The sequence below is a fragment of the Aspergillus piperis genome (assembly GCF_003184755.1).
Source record: "Aspergillus piperis CBS 112811 unplaced genomic scaffold BO85scaffold_1, whole genome shotgun sequence".
NCBI lineage: Eukaryota > Fungi > Ascomycota > Eurotiomycetes > Eurotiales > Aspergillaceae > Aspergillus > Aspergillus piperis.
In genome coordinates, this window is record NW_020291591.1 from 528016 (window position 1) to 546170 (window position 18155).

General features: G+C 51.8%; 6 protein-coding genes across 6 annotated transcripts; 2 read left to right on the plus strand and 4 right to left on the minus strand.

The window, feature by feature from the left end:
• Nucleotides 1–313: 313 nt before the first annotated feature.
• On the minus strand, nt 314–2941 carry BO85DRAFT_386210 (uncharacterized protein; the record flags this gene model as incomplete). Its single annotated transcript, XM_025656624.1, has 1 exon — nt 314–2941. The coding sequence occupies one exon, from the start codon at nt 2939–2941 to the stop codon at nt 521–523; it is 2421 nt and encodes an 806-aa protein (XP_025520607.1). The 3' UTR covers nt 314–520.
• A 1179-nt stretch (nt 2942–4120) lies between these two features.
• On the minus strand, nt 4121–5236 carry BO85DRAFT_361277 (GTP cyclohydrolase I; the record flags this gene model as incomplete). The annotated part of the gene is made up of 4 exons (XM_025655585.1): nt 4121–4423; nt 4482–4786; nt 4844–4977; nt 5031–5236. The coding sequence occupies 4 exons, from the start codon at nt 5234–5236 to the stop codon at nt 4121–4123; spliced, it is 948 nt and encodes a 315-aa protein (XP_025520608.1).
• Nucleotides 5237–5837: 601 nt separating this feature from the next.
• Nucleotides 5838–8030, minus strand: BO85DRAFT_464721 (WD repeat RBAP46/RBAP48/MSI1 family protein). The gene is made up of 6 exons (XM_025662003.1): nt 7840–8030; nt 7718–7780; nt 7556–7661; nt 7043–7504; nt 6501–6986; nt 5838–6447 (listed from the first exon to the last, which is right to left on the minus strand). Exons 1-6 carry the CDS (start codon nt 7856–7858, stop codon nt 6273–6275), a joined length of 1311 nt encoding a protein of 436 aa, XP_025520609.1. The 5' UTR covers nt 7859–8030; the 3' UTR covers nt 5838–6272.
• Nucleotides 8031–12472: 4442 nt separating this feature from the next.
• On the plus strand, nt 12473–13027 carry BO85DRAFT_444035 (chromatin-binding exonuclease XRN1). Its single transcript, XM_025658928.1, has one exon. The coding sequence runs from the start codon at nt 12534–12536 to the stop codon at nt 12789–12791; it is 258 nt and encodes an 85-aa protein (XP_025520610.1). The 5' UTR covers nt 12473–12533; the 3' UTR covers nt 12792–13027.
• A 171-nt stretch (nt 13028–13198) lies between these two features.
• On the plus strand, nt 13199–14433 carry BO85DRAFT_464723 (uncharacterized protein; the record flags this gene model as incomplete). The annotated part of the gene is made up of 4 exons (XM_025662004.1): nt 13199–13523; nt 13585–13662; nt 13789–14294; nt 14386–14433. The coding sequence occupies 4 exons, from the start codon at nt 13199–13201 to the stop codon at nt 14431–14433; spliced, it is 957 nt and encodes a 318-aa protein (XP_025520611.1).
• Nucleotides 14434–14607: 174 nt separating this feature from the next.
• On the minus strand, nt 14608–17924 carry BO85DRAFT_515316 (snoRNA-binding rRNA-processing protein PWP2). Its single transcript, XM_025664780.1, has 5 exons — nt 17847–17924; nt 17633–17745; nt 17069–17564; nt 16774–17021; nt 14608–16725 (listed from the first exon to the last, which is right to left on the minus strand). Exons 1-5 carry the CDS (start codon nt 17862–17864, stop codon nt 14889–14891), a joined length of 2712 nt encoding a protein of 903 aa, XP_025520612.1. The 5' UTR covers nt 17865–17924; the 3' UTR covers nt 14608–14888.
• Nucleotides 17925–18155: the final 231 nt, after the last annotated feature.

Genomic DNA, 18155 nt, shown 5'->3' on the forward strand with positions numbered 1-18155 from the left:
ATATACAGAATGGGAACTATCTACAATAGCTCCAATGCCAGGCAGTGTGAGACACCGACTCAATCTGGCATGATCTGCCACCGAAGATCTGTTCTCGAGGTCTTTCAATGTAGGATGACATGACCCGCTACCAAAGATGCGTGTCTTTCGAGATCGTGATCAATAAAAGGATGGTCTTGGGATGTTCAAGATTCACACCATGTCTGGCAGAACCTATAGATGATGCTACTATGCTGACCAGACAGATAGAATGTACAACTCATCTCAGAGATCTGTCATCAATACACTAAGTGCCACTACAGAGTATGAGGTTAGATAATATCATTTAAATTAACTTTAAAGTTTCTTGGGTGCTTTTACTACATCGTCTTCATGACCATAACTCCCATGTAAAATCACCGACACAAAGAAATGACAATCAAAGAAAAGAAAAAACAATCGTTCCACCCTGAACTACATACCACGACCTGCCTGCCAGATCAACATTCCAACTGGTGCTTCCACCACACTGTAAGATCAGTCAATCCAATCTCACAGCATCCATCCAGTTACCTCCATTTTGCGCCACATATTCCCTCATCTGCGCAACCCAAGACACTGAATTCCTATCCACAGGAAAGAAAACATGACCACGATTGCAAACAAAAAATTCCACAAACATATCATGCGGACTCAGGCCTCTTCTTCTCAGCTCTAGCAGAATGCATTCATCGGGGCGACGTAGCCTGACCCTGTTTTCTTCACCCACTCCCACTCCACGCTTCTTGCCATACCACTCATACTGCAAACTGCCCGCGTCCTCAATCGGCACGCCGAAAATATCCCTTTCCCCCTGGGTAGCAGTTTCAGGTGCGTATTTCCAGCGCACATACTCAGCCAAAACATCCATAGGAGTCTGTAACACTGTTCCCTGGATATATTTATGTAGGAAGGTAAGGGTAGGCTGTGCCATCAGGAGTCGTCGGATACTATTGCTTTGCTGGTCGCGCTTCTGGCGCAAATACATATCCAGTTGGACAAGGAAGAGTGTAGCGAGAAAGATATCCCCATCTTGCCAGACGCATCGGTTACGGATCGTCCACTCCCGGCGCTCGTTGTCTGGGATATCCATCAAAGCCCAGATTTTCAAGATGGGTTGATAGGCTGCCGCCGGGAGGTTATAGCCAGCCTGGTGGAGGAGGACTATGATATCTAACACAACGCTCTCGCGATATGAAAGCATTCGGAGCCATGGGATGGACGGTACGAGGACATCAAGGTTATACTGGCGGTCTTGAGGTTGGAAGGTACGCCACTGTCTGGGTTGGGCGCACAATTTAGGATAACAGAGGACGGGGAAGGTAATGGAAGAGAGATGGTGACGTGCTGCTGCATAGGTTGAGGTAATATGTCCGATATATGCGCAGAGGAAGTCGTGAATGGGTCTAGATAGAGCACCTATGTTGACTAAATCATTGATGTCGAGGTAATTGGTAAGGACAAGAGCGAGTTGAGGGTAGTATGCGAGATGTCGCAGGAGGTCATATCCCCCATGGGGGAGAATAGGGATTAGAAGTGGAGGGGGTGGCTGAACTCTGGCGTTTTCATCCAAAGCCATATTTAAGGCTGGCTGGCCAATTACCCGTGGCTGCTGTGGTACAGAACTGGCTTCCGGATGGTCGATAGCTCGTGGCTGCTGCGGTACAGTCCTGGCTTCTGAACGACCAAGATCTCGTGGCTGCCGTGGCATTGTTCTGGCTTCCGGGCGGCAAATAACTGTTGGCTGCTGTGGGAGAGTCATGGTTTCAGGATGGTCGATGGCTCTTGGCTGCTGTTGTACATTTCTGACATCAGTCCCATCTGGGTTCAACGCACTAGCAGGCACTGGTATGAGATTATTGCCCGAAACCCCAGTCTGGGTAGCAATTTGCGGCCTTGCTTCCACTCTCCCGGCTGGCTGAAGGGGTATGGATGCCAACTGATCCTGAGGGATTGGCTGAAAGCTGCCAGTGAATTGTGCAGGGGGAATTTTCGGCACCTTGATACCTTCGTTGGTTATCTGTACAATAGCCGGTGTTTTCACTTTTGTGTTGCTTCCCTGCGGGCACATAGGTATGATGTTCTCTGGCTGAATACCGGCGATTAACTGCTGGCGGATTAGATATGCCTGCAGCGCTAACTGGGGGTTAATGTTTGCTCCCAATTGTTGGGGTTGCTGTGCTGGCACTGCGGAGGATCCCTGTTGCTGGTTGGAGTTCTGTGGGGGTGGGGGGATTTTTGGTGGCCCAGAGTGTTTCGAGACGAGATTTGAACGCCCAGGGTTGACCTGTACTTGTGGAGGATGCTGCGGTCGAGAAAGGTTCTGTGCTCGATGGGAAGTTTTTGCCCGGGAGCGATTCTGCACTTGAGGAGTATTCTGCATTCGAGGGGGGTTCTGCACTTGACGGGAATTCTGCGCTTTAGAGGGCTTCTGAGACTGAGAAGCATTCTGCACTTGAGGAGCATTCTGCACTTGAGGGGGAATCTGAACTTGAGGGGGAATCTGAACTTGAGGGGGAATCTGAACTTGAGGCGTAAGCTGTACTTGAGGGGGGTGCTGTGCTTGCGGGAGATAATACTGTGCTTGAGGGAGATACTGTGCTTGTGGGGAATACTGCGCTTGAGGGGAATACTGCGCTTGGGGGAGATACTGCGCTTGATAGGGTAATTGTGCTGGATGAGTGAACTGTTGTCGCTTTCGAGGAGGGAGCTGTGTTGGAAGAGTAAGCTGTACTTGAGTGTAGCGCTGATCACAGCCGCTCGCATAAGCACCAGGAAGGCTCAATGTGCTCTGTGTGCTATGTGCTCTAGTACGACGGGCATCGCTGCACTGGTTCGGTGTCTGAATGCTCTCTCTAGAGCCCGCAAGGAAGAGCAAGCACTCAGCGGCATCCACGTCCTCTTGGGTAGTGGGAGTAGTCATTTTGTGAATGTGTCACCGTGCAAGGCCAATCAGAAAAGCACGAAGAGGCTGGCGCGGAGCACTGCAGTGATCAGTTGGATCCGCTTGTAGAACGGGGGTGACTCTGAAGAAGAGGCCTTATATGAACGATGCGATACTCGCATGTCAACTATCCTGAACAAAGTGCTGACCGGGGATACTTGGTTGTCAACACCACAAAAAGAGAAGGTTGGGGAGCAGTAGTAGTCGATGAGGAACCCCAGAGTAATTAGATGTGTGTTGGTATACAAAGCAGTGAATAGATATAAAGTTGTCATGGGAGATGGAAAACACTGTTTCCCTATGTAGTGAATGAATGAATGCCAAGTCACTTTAATTCACTGGCTGGAAGGCTGAGTAGATAATAGTATACCCTACAATCAAGGTGTGTACAGTACCGTTGGTACTGTGATATTAATGCTCTTATAATGCATTCCATGTTAGGATTATGCGGTAGTATTGAGTATATTCGCATGCATATATTTCATCCGCAGCTGTGTCACTATACCTCTAACCCAGAACCCATGAGAGTCTTTGTGGTGCTATTGTTTCTCCTAAGAGTTGCTTTAACATGAAGACTTAAAATGTTGTAATCAAACGCTTTAGTATAGAAGGAAATACAAATTTGCTTGCAGTATATACACAATAGAGTGCTTTAAGCAGACTGAGCTGAATAGTCAATTGTTGAGATTGATCTTATCTCGAATATACATAGCTGTTTGCTATAAGAATTCCACAGCATAACGTCGTCCAGACATCCCACATATCCCTATATCCAGTTGAGAAGATATTGAAACAAATGTTGAATCAACCTCGACACAGCGCCAAATTTTGTAGCCGAGGTGTACGGCAAGAGCCGCCCGCCTGCCCTAATTCATTCCCCGTTGTTGATCGAAACAAACGAGCGAGGGTAGCAGATGACGATAATCGGTGCATCGCAATCGCAGGACAGAATATATCTATACAAGTAATATTTTCAAAGCCAAGACAGTCCAAACGCAAAGAACACTCCGTCCGCGCGGCGTAAAATAGAATGCCAATCCAAGAACCTGTTGAAAGGTGACCGCCAAAACTCCGTGAAACAAAAATACCATCCACTGTTAAATCGAGGGGGGTAAGAAGTAGTAAGTGTCGTAAGGAAGTTGAGTAGGCATGAGAAAATTATCGGCGGTGCAGCAGAGTCAGGAACTCCTCCCGGGTCTTCGCGCTCGACCGCATGCAGCCAAGCATGCAGCTGGTCGTGGTGGTGCTGCTAGTCTTTTGCACACCACGCATCACCATGCAAAGGTGGGACGACTCCATGACAACACCAACACCACGGGGTTTCAAAACCTCAGAAATAGCCAGAGCGACTTGCTTGGTCAAGCGCTCTTGCACCTGGAGACGACGAGAGAACATTTCCGCCAGACGAGCCAACTTGGAGAGGCCAAGCACGCGGCGATCAGGGATGTAGCCAATGTGCATCTACCAAAAAGGTGTCGGTTAGCATCAATTCCCCTCATACCCGAGAAACCAGTCTTACCTTTCCAGTGAAGGGAACCATGTGGTGCTCGCACAGCGAGAACACCTCGATATCCTTGACAATCACCAGCTCGTCATGATCCTCATGGAAGACCGCACCATTGACAAGATCCCGGACATTCTCCTCATAGCCCTTGGTAAAGTAGAGCATGGCCTTGGCATATCTCTCTGGGGTCTCGCGCAGGCCCTCTCTTTCCGGGTCCTCTCCGACACACTCCAAAATCGTCCGAACAGCTCCTGCGAGCTTCTTAATGCGCTCCTCTGTCTCTTCGGGCGACGACTCCAGTCGCTCCCTGGTACCGGGGCCTGAGGAATGGAAGTGTTAGATCTCGAAGATACCCAATCGCATCAACAAACACTTACAAGGCCAACTCAGTCCATCGAAGTCAATTGGAGGGAAGAGGGTGTAAGGGCTTGCTGGTCTGCTGACAGTCGCAGGCGGGGTCAATGCACCGGCCTCATCTCTCGGATCGCGGGGAGGATCGTTCAATGTCGGCCTGAATCGCGCAATTAGTGAATGAATTGATACCATCCCGCAGATGCGACATACTTAGCAGAGGTAGACCCCCGGGGGGTATCATCTACCAGGGACTCCCCGGAAGGGTGAGAGGCAGAGGCAGGCAGGTTGAACTCCACCGGGATGCGGGGAGTGAACGACGAAAGGATGGAGGAGTTGAGACTTTCCCTCTCCCGAGCGTCGCGCGAGCTGGTAGAGGGGCTGGTAGAGACGTGGAGAGGAGAGCCGCCATTCAGCATATGAGAGGGTATGGCAGACCTAGGCTTCGGGCCCGGAGGAGGGGGAGACGTTCCAGAGCCCATGATTATTTTGGTGTGAGGAGAAAAGTAGGAAGGGAGCAGAGGGGAACTGAAAGACGGAGGAGATGTGGGTATTGGCGGCGTAGACAATAGTAGGTTAAGCAACGCCTTGGGGATTGAAGAACGGTTGGAGGAAGTGAGAGAGGAGAACAGAGGGTTACAGCGTCAGAGACATGGCAGTAAGCACAAGGAGGGAAAAGGATTCTGGAAGGAGGAAGAGGATTAGTGTAAAAACCGAAAAAGCTAAGAATGACTCCGACCTTCGAAGGGGCGGCGACTCAATGATTTGATTTCCCTTTCGAACCCCTCCGCTTTTTCGGACGGCGGCGTGATCGCTGTGTTGACCGCCTTTGCCTTGCAGCCACTCACAGGCATCTTGGCGGGGCTGATTAAGCTTCCTCTCCCCCAATTCCCTGTCGAGAATTTCCCCTCCATAGTAGTAAGATTTTCCAGGCTAATTCTGTCACTGATTCTGCTTGTTGCTAGGAATGCTTAGTTTTAATAATGACTAAATGTGGGACTGCTCGCCATTGCATACATATATATTGGATAATTAAAATTGGTAAACCCGTCTATCTGAACCCACCTCCCCTGCTATCTTGCAAAGAAATCCATGCAGCTCGGTCAATGCGGCTCCGATTGGCAGCGGCAGAAAAACGCTCCGAAGTGGGGCACCAATCATCATGTCGACATCACGCGGGATGATGCCTGAGGCATTCTACCCAAGAAAGGGAAACCATTGTCTGGGACGGATGAATGATGCAGTACTAAGTACTTAAGCTAGGCTTCATATGTTACATTGCAGCCACTAAACTCCTGAAATCCGACTGTGCAGCAAAATTCGTTGTCATATGTTTGTTTCCCACTTTCTCGCTGTGTTTGTAGCAACCCCATGAAGAAGTACATGAAGTGAGACGAGCGAGCCATTTCCTTTAGGTGCCAGCAGTGATGCAGATTTACATCTAAATCTGGTAGCTCATGGCTCCAACTCTTCGGTCGGCACATCCTCCAGATCCTTGCCGACAATCGCATCTGCCACCTTCCACACCTGCAGCAGGTTGTCCTCAGCCGCCGAGCAGAGCACCCACGGGTCATTCAGGTTCCAGCTGAAATCCGAAATGCGGTTTGTGTGGCCGCCGTGCATGAACAGACTAGAAACAGGGTCAGCAGAGTAACATGGTACCATATGGGAAGCGTTACGTACAGCTCGGGAGGACCATCCTGGGCATCCTCGGGGGTCTGCTCCTCACCAGTCCGGCTAAGATCCCAGAACATGATCTTGCGGTCATAGCTGGCACTGGCCAGTACGCTCTCCTCAAATGGATGCCAAGAGAGCGAAGTCACGGAGTCGTTATGACATTCGAGCGCATGCAGTTTGGTCTTCAGATTACGTAGATCCCACAGGCCGATCGACTTATCAGCCGATCCGGTGGCCAGGACCGTTTCTGCGGCAGGGTTGAACGCAACGGCGTTGATGGCATCACGGTGCTGACCCTCCGCTGAGGCAGCCGCACGTGTGGTTTCGGCCTCACGCACATCGAGAATTTGAAGTGTGATATCATCGGATACCGTTCCAATGAGCGAAGAATGCAGAGGATGATATTGAACATCGTTGACAATGGAAGAATGGTGGGTGTACGTCCGAACAGGCTTAAGTGCCTTGTTGCCCTTCGTGTATGTCGTCAGATCCCTGCACAGCGGTTAGCCCCTGAGCAATCAAGTACCGTCTAAAAAATCAAAGCTTACCAAAGACGGACTGTCTTGTCCTCGCTACCTGTAGCAAGGTGACCAGTAGTGTGTGGACTCCAGCTGAGACCAAAGCCCTCGCGAGTATGGCCGAGCAGTTCCATCTGAGGGTTGACTGTGCCTGTAGGCAAGCTCGGGTGCTTTGAGCGATCCCAGATCATTACACGGCCATCTGTGCACATGGTGGCAATGATGTTGGGGTTCTGTGGTTGGTATCGCGCCTTGTTGACTTCACCCTTGTGATCAATCTTTTGCACAATGTTGAACTTAATTTCCATAGGCGCCTTCTTTGAGCTGCCACCGTATCCGCCAATCTCCCCACGCTCTTCATCATAGTCATCTGGGTTAGGCGCAGTCGGATTAGGGAGCTGTACATGAGCAATCTGCAGGTAGTTTTGCGCATCACTCGAGGTATGAGTGCCAATAAGCAAGCGATGGGTCGAGTAAGGCTTATCGGGAACACTGCCGAAACGTTAAAATCCATAAGGAAATGAATGGAATGGGCGCGCATACTCTTGTTTATCAGGTAGCCATTGTGTTGTGAGGGTGGGCCATTCTAATGCCGTACTCAGGATCATATCATAAAGGAAAGGTGCGTTCTTCTTCCATGTCTTGTATTCTGTTCCACCCATTAGTTAGGTCGGGAGACACCCCACTACAGATTGGGCAACGTACCTTCGTTAATGATCTTCTCCTCAGTGCGCTCCTCCTCCTGCTCTTCTTGCTCCTCAATGAAACCTAGCGGGAGGAAGGATTAGTTAAGCTCGCGCAACAGAATCCGGGGGGCCACCTCTCACCATCATCGTAAGGCTCCATGGTTGTGGGGAAGACGGTTGAAAAGGCTGAGTATCAGAATACTTCCAAATAGGGTCGATTGCTCAGGATCGTAATGCAGCGGAGTAGAAGAGGTGGGGTTGAGATAACCAAGTGGGATCTGGGAATGGCAGGATAGCAGAGCAGAGCTTTGAGCTGCGGATGAAGCTCTCACTCTCTGTTCGCACTGGAGAAACGCGACTTTCCCTTTGGCGGCGCGTTAATGGGCGCCCGGGGCCGCTAAACCCAGTTGGGTAGGCGGGCTTGGCACCACCTGATTGAGCTTCGGCGTCGGATGGCTGAGGTCACAAAAGTGACTTGGAAGAGTCATCATTCCTTGGTCTCATCTATCTTCACTTTGCCCCTCCTCTCACCTCTGCTCGGCGCTCCCGTCGCCCCATTTCTCTCCCATATTTTCTTTTTGTTTGCCTTCCTTCCCTTGTTGTATTCTACTGTCATACGTTCTTTGAAGATACCCAGTCGTTTCTGCTTGTCTACGACCGCATTGCCGTGCGCTGGATGATTTGCCTCCGAGCTTGGGTGCTTCATTGAAACCTGACGACTACTACGACGACCACGACGCAAGGACGCTCCTTTCTTCCTATACATCTTACGCCTGTATCGCTTGTATCGCCTGCGAATATCTTTTTCTTTTACAAATTTCGCCATGGGTGTTCCCAAGTTCTTCCGCTGGCTGAGCGAGCGGTATCCCGCGATCTCTATGTTGATCGCGGAGAACCGTATACCGGAATTCGACAACCTATACCTGGATATGAATGGCATTATTCATAACTGTACACACAAGGACAGCGATTCACCGACTTTTCGCATGACCGAGGATAAGATGTTTATCGCTATCTTTAACTATATCGAGCATTTGTATGGCAAGATCAAGCCTAAGAAGCTCTTCTTCATGGCAGTCGATGGTGTGGCTCCGCGAGCCAAGATGAACCAGCAGCGTGCTCGACGTTTCCGGACGGCTTTGGATGCTGAGACGGCCAAGGAGAAGGCGATTGCTCAGGGTATCGAGATGCCTAAGGAGGAAGCTTTTGACAGCAACTGCATTACACCCGGTACCGAGTTTATGGCCAAGTTAACCGAGCAATTAAAATACTTTATCAACAAGAAGATCTCCGAAGACAAGGATTGGCAGGGAGTCGAGATTGTGCTTTCTGGCCACGAAGTTCCAGGTGAAGGTGAACACAAGATCATGGAGTACATCCGGCATGCGAAAGCACAGCCTCTCTACGATCCTAACGTCCGTCACTGTCTGTACGGCCTTGACGCTGACCTGATCATGTTGGGGCTTCTGAGTCACGATCCCCACTTTTCCCTGCTTCGTGAAGAAGTCACCTTCGGTCGTCAAGTTCAGAAGAAATCTAAGGAGCTTGAACACCAGAACTTCTTCCTTTTGCATCTGTGTATGGTTAGAGAATATCTGGAGTTGGAGTTTCAGGAGTTGGAACAGGAAGGTGTTTTGAGCTTTCCGTTTGACATGGAAAAGGTTATTGATGATTTCATTCTAATGGCTTTTTTTGTTGGAAACGACTTTTTGCCCAACTTGCCCAATCTGCATATTAACGAGGGTGCTTTGGCATTCATGTTCAAGATCTATAAGGAATCATTGCCCAAGATGGGTGGCTACATTAACGAACAAGGTGTTATCAAAATGGACCGACTGGGCATCCTTTTGGATGCTCTGAGCGATGTCGAGTTCCGCTTCTTTGAGCACGAGTACTCAGATGCGCAGTGGATTCGGGCCAAGAAGGGCGATGTCACTGAACCCCAGGAGAAGCCCAAGGGCTTTACGATCACTCCTGCCCAGAAGGAATTATTCAAGCAGGTCAAGAAGTACGTTCTGAACCGGCCTGGAAAGGCAGCAGAAACGAAGCCTCTTGACTTTGCTTCTTCATTGCCGGCTCGTGACCGCAAGTTTGTGGAGCAGCTGGCAGATGACCTTCGACTACCGTGGACGACCGTCGCAGACGAACATGGTGATCGGTTCATCCGCGTGCAGCTCCCTGGAAATGATAATGACGACAGCGATGATGAGGATGAAGAGGCCTCCGTTGCGGTTCAGCGAATTATCCGAAGATACGATAACGCAAAGGTTCAGGAGCTATCACCTGAGGAAGCCCAACAAGCGGCGGAGAAGAAGTATGAAGCGAAGTTCCAGGAATGGAAGAATAATTACTACGTCGGCAAGTTCGGCTGGGGGCTTGATAGCCATGAGGAGATGAGGGAGTTGACGGAGAACTATGTACAGGGTCTCCAGTGGGTTCTGTACTACTACTACAGAGGCATTGCATCCTGGCCGTGGTTCTTCAAGTATCACTACGCACCGATGATCTCCGGTTAGTGTCGAACCTATGCGGAGACCGAATGTTCTGACTGACTTTTCACAGACGTAAAGAAAGGCCTCAATGCAGATACCAACTTCCGACTTGGCAAGCCCTTCCGGCCGTATGAGCAGCTGATGGGTGTGTTGCCTGACCGAAGCAAGAAGACTGTTCCTGCGGCATACCGGGACCTAATGACTTCTCCGGATTCCCCAATCATCGATTTTTACCCACGTGATTTTGAACTGGATATGAATGGAAAGAAGATGGAATGGGAGGCAGTTGTCAAGATTCCTTTCATTGAAGAACGTCGCCTGTTGGATGCCCTCGCAACTAGGGAACACCTGCTGACCCCGGAGGAGAAAGCACGGAATGGATTCGGTGCCAGTCTCAAGTTCACTTACTCTCCGGAGGTGCAGTTCATCTACCCGTCCTCTCTTCCCGGCGTGTTCCCAGACATTCCGAACTGTCACTGCATCGAGAACATTTTCGACTTGCCGACCATGGATGGACTTGAGCCGTACATTGGATTGATGGATGGCGTGCAAATGGGGGCTGCAGCGTTGGCTGGCTTCCCTAGTCTACAGACGCTGCCCCATGTTGGTCAACTGGGCCACCACGGTGTCACTGTTTTCCAGCAGGAAAGCCGCAATGAGAGCATGGTCATTACATTGCTCGATCCTGGGAGCAGGTCGAGCGTCGAGTTGGCCAAACAGAAACTTGGGCAGCGCGTCCATGTGGGTTACCCGTTCTTGCAAGAAGCGCTCGTAATCCGTGTATCAGATGAACTATTCGATTATATTCTACCGGAACCTACGGGACATGTTGTTTCTATCCCCCATACCCCTGCTCAGATTGATCAATGGAAGAGAAAGGCCGAGCGGATCGAGTCGTCTTACAGCAAGAGACTTGGTACCATTATCGGCCCGGTCGAGTCGATGGTGCATGTTCAGCTGCTCAAGGGTTTGATAAAGACCGATGAGGGCGCTACGGTCAAGGAATTCGCCGATATTCCCGGGCAAGAAACCGACTACGCTCTCCAGCTGGTCGTTGACGATGTGATCAACCCCGATCAACGATTCATTGAACGGGAGGCCCTACCCATCGAAGAGGAGTTCCCCGAAAACTCCCGGGCGTTCATGCTAGGAGAATACAACTATGGACGGCCCGTTCAGATTACGGGTCATGATCATGGCAAGGTGAATGGAATGATTGCAGCGGTGAAGGTTCGGGAACCGGAGTTTGGAAGAGACCGAGCCCGGGATGCTGAGAAGCTCTGTCCTTACATGCCGTCGTACGCCATTGCTCGTAGCTTGCGGCTTAATCCCTTGGTTCTAGCCAAGATCACCTCGTCGTTTTCCGTTGACGTCGAAGGGCAGCGTGTCAATCTGGGTCTCAATTTGAAGTTCGAGGCCCGGAAGCAAAAGGTTCTTGGCTATTCTCGCCGTGGAGACTCTGGCTGGGAATTCAGCCCTAAGGCCGTAGAGCTCCTGCAACAGTATATAATCAAATTCCCCGAGTTTATCGCGGGCATTCAGCGCAATCCGCAGAATGATCGGTACACTCCTACGGACTTCTATCCCGAAGAGACCGCCCTCTTGAAGATGAAGGAAATTCGAGACTGGTTGAAGTCAATTGAGGCGAAGAACTTCGAGCGTGTCCCTCTGGATGCGGAACAGCTTGATTCTGACCTCGTCAAGTTGATCGAACAAGATGCCGACCAGCTGCTCCAGAGCATGCCACCCATGGAAGTGAAGGCGGTCCGTGGCCTGCCCCGCAGCGCCCTGCTGCGGCCGTCCGACGTCGAGCAGCGACTTGGAAACCAGACGTTCAAGTTGGGAGATCGGGTCGTGTATGCTCAAGATTCCGGCAAGGTCCCCATCGCCACTCGAGGCACCGTTGTCGGCCTTACCCGGACACCACGGGCCCTTCTCCTTGATGTGGTCTTTGACGTCTCGTTCATGAGCGGTACCACGCTCGGCGACCGCTGCTCTCCGTTCCGAGGCCAGACGGTTCTGGCGTCTTCGGTGCTGAACGTCTCCTACCGGCAGCTGACCGTCAACACGCGTGCGTCAAACAGCGCGCAAAAGCAGTCTCAGCAAACGCCCTTGACTGTTGCCGGATATGGTGCTCCGCTTGGGCCCGGTGGGCAGGGACAGCTGAGAGAAGCCCCGGCCCCACCGCCCTTGGGTAATTCCTACCGCGGCGCAGTCTCCGGCATGGGTAATGGTCGCGGACGTGGACGTGGTGCCTCCAATGGCGTGGGTGCTCAAACCACGTTGCCGTTCCGGCCTCAGCCCAACGGAGCATCGCCAGCCGGTGGTCGAGGCCGAGGAGGCATGAATGGAGGCGGCCGTGGTGGGCGTGGAGGACCGGCGCGCACGCGAGGCGGATATGTCGCCGTGGACAACGACCCGGAAGCCGGGGTGCTCAACCATAATCCGAACTTCCGGCCCAAGAACTACTCGCAAGTGCCACCACCGCAGAGCATCTCTGGACGAGGCCGTGGTCGTGGTAACAACATGCGAGGAGACAGGGGAACTGGATTCCGGGGACGCGGTCGCGGTCGCGGAGCGGCGGTTGCCGGAGAGAATTAGAGTTAGCTGTGTTATACGATGATGGATTTGGTTGTCCAACCGTGGCGTTGGGATATAGGTTGGCTGGGGTATATACAGAGGATGTAGATGATAGGCAACACCACCAGTGACTCGATACCCAAATGACATGATGGACTATGTACCATGACTGGAACTATTAATCCCCACATTGTATGCAGAAAGCAGAAAAGAAATAGCAGTAGTGTTAACTAAGCTAAGCATTGACCTCATTCCAACGATAATCCAGGGAAAGCCAACATTTACTAGATCATCGGAGATGCCCCGACTCTGCGGAAACGAAGCTGGAAAAGTATCCGCACCCTAAGTTACTATATAGTTTTAACTCCCATCTAATTCCCCATCTTTCCAACTCTACATTCAGTTCAGTCAACCCATAACAAGATACAATGTCCTTCCCCACCTTCGACAACTTAACCCTCGACCCGAACGGACCCCCAGGAAACGCCTGGGGTCTCTTCGGTCCGGCGAACAACGACCTGGGGATGCTGAATCTACTAACCCCGGAAACCGTTCGACAAGCCGCAACCGAGGAAATCCGCGACGGGGTGCGCATTTCCCTGGATCTGCCACTCAACCGTGTGCGACATTCCAGCTTTGGTCGGAAACCGTTCGTCCAGGAGCTGATTAACAAGGCCCCGCGGTTCGTGAATGATGATGTGTTGACGTTCAATACCCAGACGAGTACCCAGTGGGATGGGTTTCGACATTATGGTACCCTTTCCCCTACTGCGTGACTACTTCAAATTACTAAATCGTGAGTATGAATGCGTAGGTAATCAAACACACGGATGCTACTTCAACGGTCATTGTTTGGAGGAGTTGAAGTCGTCGGGTGTATTGGGTATTGATGGTGCGTACTATATATACTACCACTACTACCACCACCACCACCTTTAGCCCTACTCTACTACCGATATATTTACAAACTACCCTGAATAAAATCAACTTAGTATGATACTAATATGAAAAAAAACAGCATGGGCCAAAAAAGGCGGCATAACCGGCCGAGGCATCCTCCTGGACTACGCCCACTGGGCCAGCACGCACTCCATCCCCCTAACGCCCTTCACAACCAGCAGCATCCCCCTCTCGCATCTCCAATCGCTCATGACCGAATACAACATCCAGCCTCGTCCGGGGGACATCCTTTTCATCCGCACGGGCTTCACAGCCGCTTTCAACGCCCTCACCCCGGCCCAGGAGGAAGAGCTCGGCAACCGCCCAGCGCCCAGCTTTGCGGGCATCGAGAACGGTGAGGCCATGTTGCGCTGGCTATGGGAGAACCAGTTCGCGGCTGTGGCGTCGGATACGCCGAGTTTGGAGCCTGCGCCGATCAAGCATGAAAGGGGGATGACCCTGCATGAGTGGTGTTTGGCTGGGTGGGGGATGCCCATTGGAGAGTATTTTGATCTGGAGGAGTTGGCGACGTATTGTAGGGAGAAGGGGAGGTGGGGGTTCTTTTTGTGTAGTGTGCCATTGAAGGTGAGTTTATACTATCTGTCTATCAGTTCCCTTTGGTGTGTTGTGTGATGTGGTGTGGTTGGTGGGCTAATTGGGCTGCTTGTTTGTATAGGTTCCTGGTGGTGTGGCTAGTCCGCCTAATGCGGTGGCTATTTTGTGATCCATGAACCTATGAGTGTGGGGAATAGGTTGCTTGGGGGTGAGAGTGGGCTGTTTGGTGTCTGGGGAATGAGGAGAACTACTTACTATATATAGTTCATGTTGTTTGTGACATTTCCTGTTATGTACATGTATGTTCACGAGAGACTCGGCAGCAGTGTAGAACTGTGATATTGATTTGATATGTGGGCTTTACTACTACATAAATGCTAGTAGGCAACCGAACAAAAGGTTACTTCTATTATACTCATATATTCAGTATACGGTCAACTAGACCTATAAACACAGCAATACTCCCAACTTTTTGCTGTCCCTCTTTTTTGTATCTCCAGGTATACCACAGATCAAACGCCAGGCGCAAATGCAAAGCAAAGCAGAAAGACGGCTGGGAGAGTGAACACAGAACGAACAGGAAGGTCTAAGATTACAGGGGACAAACACAAACAAACATAACAATCATTCAAGACCCACCCATTCTCCTTCACCCTCTTCGTTCGAGTCAGCATCGGACATCTTCTCGTCGTCCGCATTCCTCTCAAGAGTCTCACCCAGCGCCCTCATGGCCAGATCAGGCTTCTTGTTTCCGGCAAGGACCGGCCTTGAAAGGAGGTAGTTGAGGTTGTGGATGTTCTTCTCAGTGAGTCGCTTCAAGCTGTTGTTGATCTCGTCGATGGCGCGCTGCACCGCACGGAGCTCGGGCGCGAAGCTGCCCGAGTTCTCCTTGAAGTATCGGCCGTGGTTGCTGAAAAGCGCTTCGATCCACAGCAGGTTGAACTCGAGATGGGGCGTTTCTTCTGCGGCATGAGCCACGAAGCGGAGGAGACGGGGAAGGTAGACTGTAGGCACCGAGCGGACCACATGGGTGATTTCGGAGGGAGGGATGGCTTCGTGGACTGCCCGAATGAGTTTTTGTTCGTTCAGACGGAATGCCATGATGAATGCCTTCAGGAAGGTTTCATCGTCGTTCACTTCGCCCGTTACAGCGGCTCGCTTGGCGCCTTCCAGGGTGGCCAGGATGCTGGACGGCGTAATCGAGATGTCGAGATCATAGGGATCGAAGACAAGGTCCGAGTCCAAGCTGTAGATCAGCAGTCCTTCGGTGGAAGCTGCACAGAATGCACGGCCGGTAGGCGAGAAGTCGACTGCCGTGACGCGGACCTCGGGACGAGTCGTACGGACTCCGGGGTCGCCACGCTTGGCTCCAGGCAGGTTGCGGTCCACACGTGTCTCGTGGTCGGAGGCTTCACCGGTTTCATCAATAAGACCGCGCGGGCCAGCTTCGGTCATGTCACGGCTGTTGAGGATCTCCTGGGTTCCATCGAGGGAGGTGTTGACCGACACGGTATACTTCTTCAGCATAGAGCCCGTCGCCACGTCGTACAGGCAGATGTACTTGCTGTTTCCAGCAGCGAGAATACAACTACCGTCTGAGCTGTACCTGATGCAACGGAAGGACTTGGTCCCGGCAGCATTCGCAGCCGTTTGGCGGTCGGTGATCTTGCGTCCACCAGACACATCACGGCGACCATCCACTCCACCGACTTGCACAGCATTCTCCACTGACCAGAAACTCAGCTGTCCGTCCAAGGTGGACGCGGCGACCTGCTTTCCATCAGGCCGGAAAGCCACGCTCAGCACATCCGCCTGGAGCTGAAGCGGCTCACTGGTTTGAGTCCGTCCGAAAATGCTCCATACACGCACGGTGCGATCCCAACTGCCGGTCACCAAATGGCTGCCGTCTGCAGCAAATGCCATGGTAACAATGGGACCTTCATGACCAGCCAACTGGTCAAGCAGCTGACCAGTCTGTACGGACCAGATATGAATGTCGAAGGAGTCTGTAGAGCCGGCGCAAACCACCTCACCACTGGGGTCGACAGCAAGCGATGAGAAGGACAACCGGGATGGAGCGGTGAATGTGCGGAAGTTTCGATAACGGATGAGATCCCATGCTCTTACGGAGCCGTCCAGGGAGGCTGTGAACAGAACATTTCCTTTCTTCGAAAACTCGCAAGCCGTAACTCCACTTGTGTGTTCCGTGAATGTGACGAGACAGAAACCAGACTTGACGTCCCAGACCTTGATCTTTCCATCATCTGCTGCAGTGACAATTCTTTGTCCGTCGGGGGAGTAGGCCAATGCATTCATGGAGTCAAGGTGGCCTTGCTGCTTCAAGATGTAGGACTCTGACTGCCATTCCCATACCAACAGCTGTCCATGCTGGGAGGAGCCAAACGCCAGCCACTCACCCGACTTGTTTATCGTAACGCAGTCGATGTTGCTCTGGGACACACTAAACGCGAGTCAGCTCTGTAAATCAGTATCTAGCCGATGATCATACCTCAGCTGATGGATCTGGTTGAATTCCGGGAGGTCATAGAGCCCGAACAGACCGTTCGAGAACCCGACAACCAGCAAGTTGGTGGGCGCATGGAAGGCGGCACAGTTGACCTTGGCATCATTCTGCATGAAGAAGTCCTTCTTAACAATCCTCCAGCGAGCCTCCGCAATATCATCCATTGTTTCCGGGTCCTTCTTGGTCACATATTCCCATCTGAACAGGGCTCCGTCCGAGCTGACTGTATAGATCTATTTGCGATTAGCTTCAGCTCAATCACTCCTGCGCGTAGACTTACTGATTCTTGATCAGCGGAGAAGTATGCCGCCTTTACGCCCTGGCGATGACCGGCCAGTGTAGTGGGCTCGAAGCCCTCTTCGGGGTCCATACTCCATACCCGAGCCGTCAAGTCCCTGGAGGCTGTGAGCAAGAAGCGGGAATCGCTGGACCACTCGATGTGCTGGATCACGTCGAAATGACCGGCAAGGTCACGGTGCAAGACGAAGGGGGCAAATTCAAGCTCGCCATTGTTGTCAGTGCCTGGTGTCGTCGGGGTGTTCCAGAACTGCAGGCGTCTCCCCACTCCGACAGCGAAGTGACGACCAGACGGGGAGAATTGAAGCGCGGAGACACGGCCTTTGAAGGAGAAGTGATGAATGACAATTCGGCGGAGGAAGTTGGTCAAGATGGCGCGGCCATTCTCGTCAATGGTCAGGAGGAGGTTGCCGCGAGGCGCGAGAGCAACACGGTCAATGTTGGTGCGGTGCGCAAAGGGAAGGGTATAGGAGGTGTTGCTGCGGGGAGGGGCGCATCAGTATACGTTGTCTGTATCTGACAGCATAGGGAGAATCGGTAGACATACTGGACTAGGTCGAATACCGAGACCTGATTGCCCACTGGGGAGATCAAGCAGGTGCCATCGGGCGTAAAGAGCAGATTACCTTTGCGATAGACCGTACCCAGTAGGTTGGAGAACTAGACGAGAGATGTTGTTAGATCATTTTCCAGCACTTTCAGTCCCCCTTTTCGCTGCGAGGTCACATTCAACCTAAAGACGCCAAATCGAATGAGCTCACCTTGAAATCAGTCTTCATTGTCGCCAACCGAATCCGTTTGCACGTCAATCAGCAAGCGCTTTTCTCTGCCAACCGGACGATCTTCAAAAAAATCGTCTTGCCAAAAGCGGGCGATAAGAGCCGGGATCAACAGTTGCTCCGGTCCCGAGACGTTAGTCTCCAATAGTGCTAGCGCCATCCGGGGCCATAGCGTCTTCACTAAACCCGATGAGGCAAAGAACTATCGTTTCACATATGCCTGAGGCTGCCAGCATCCCCGGGTGGGCTGGTCACGCCGGTTGTGTTTGCAGGTGTTTGCCTGGGGGGGAT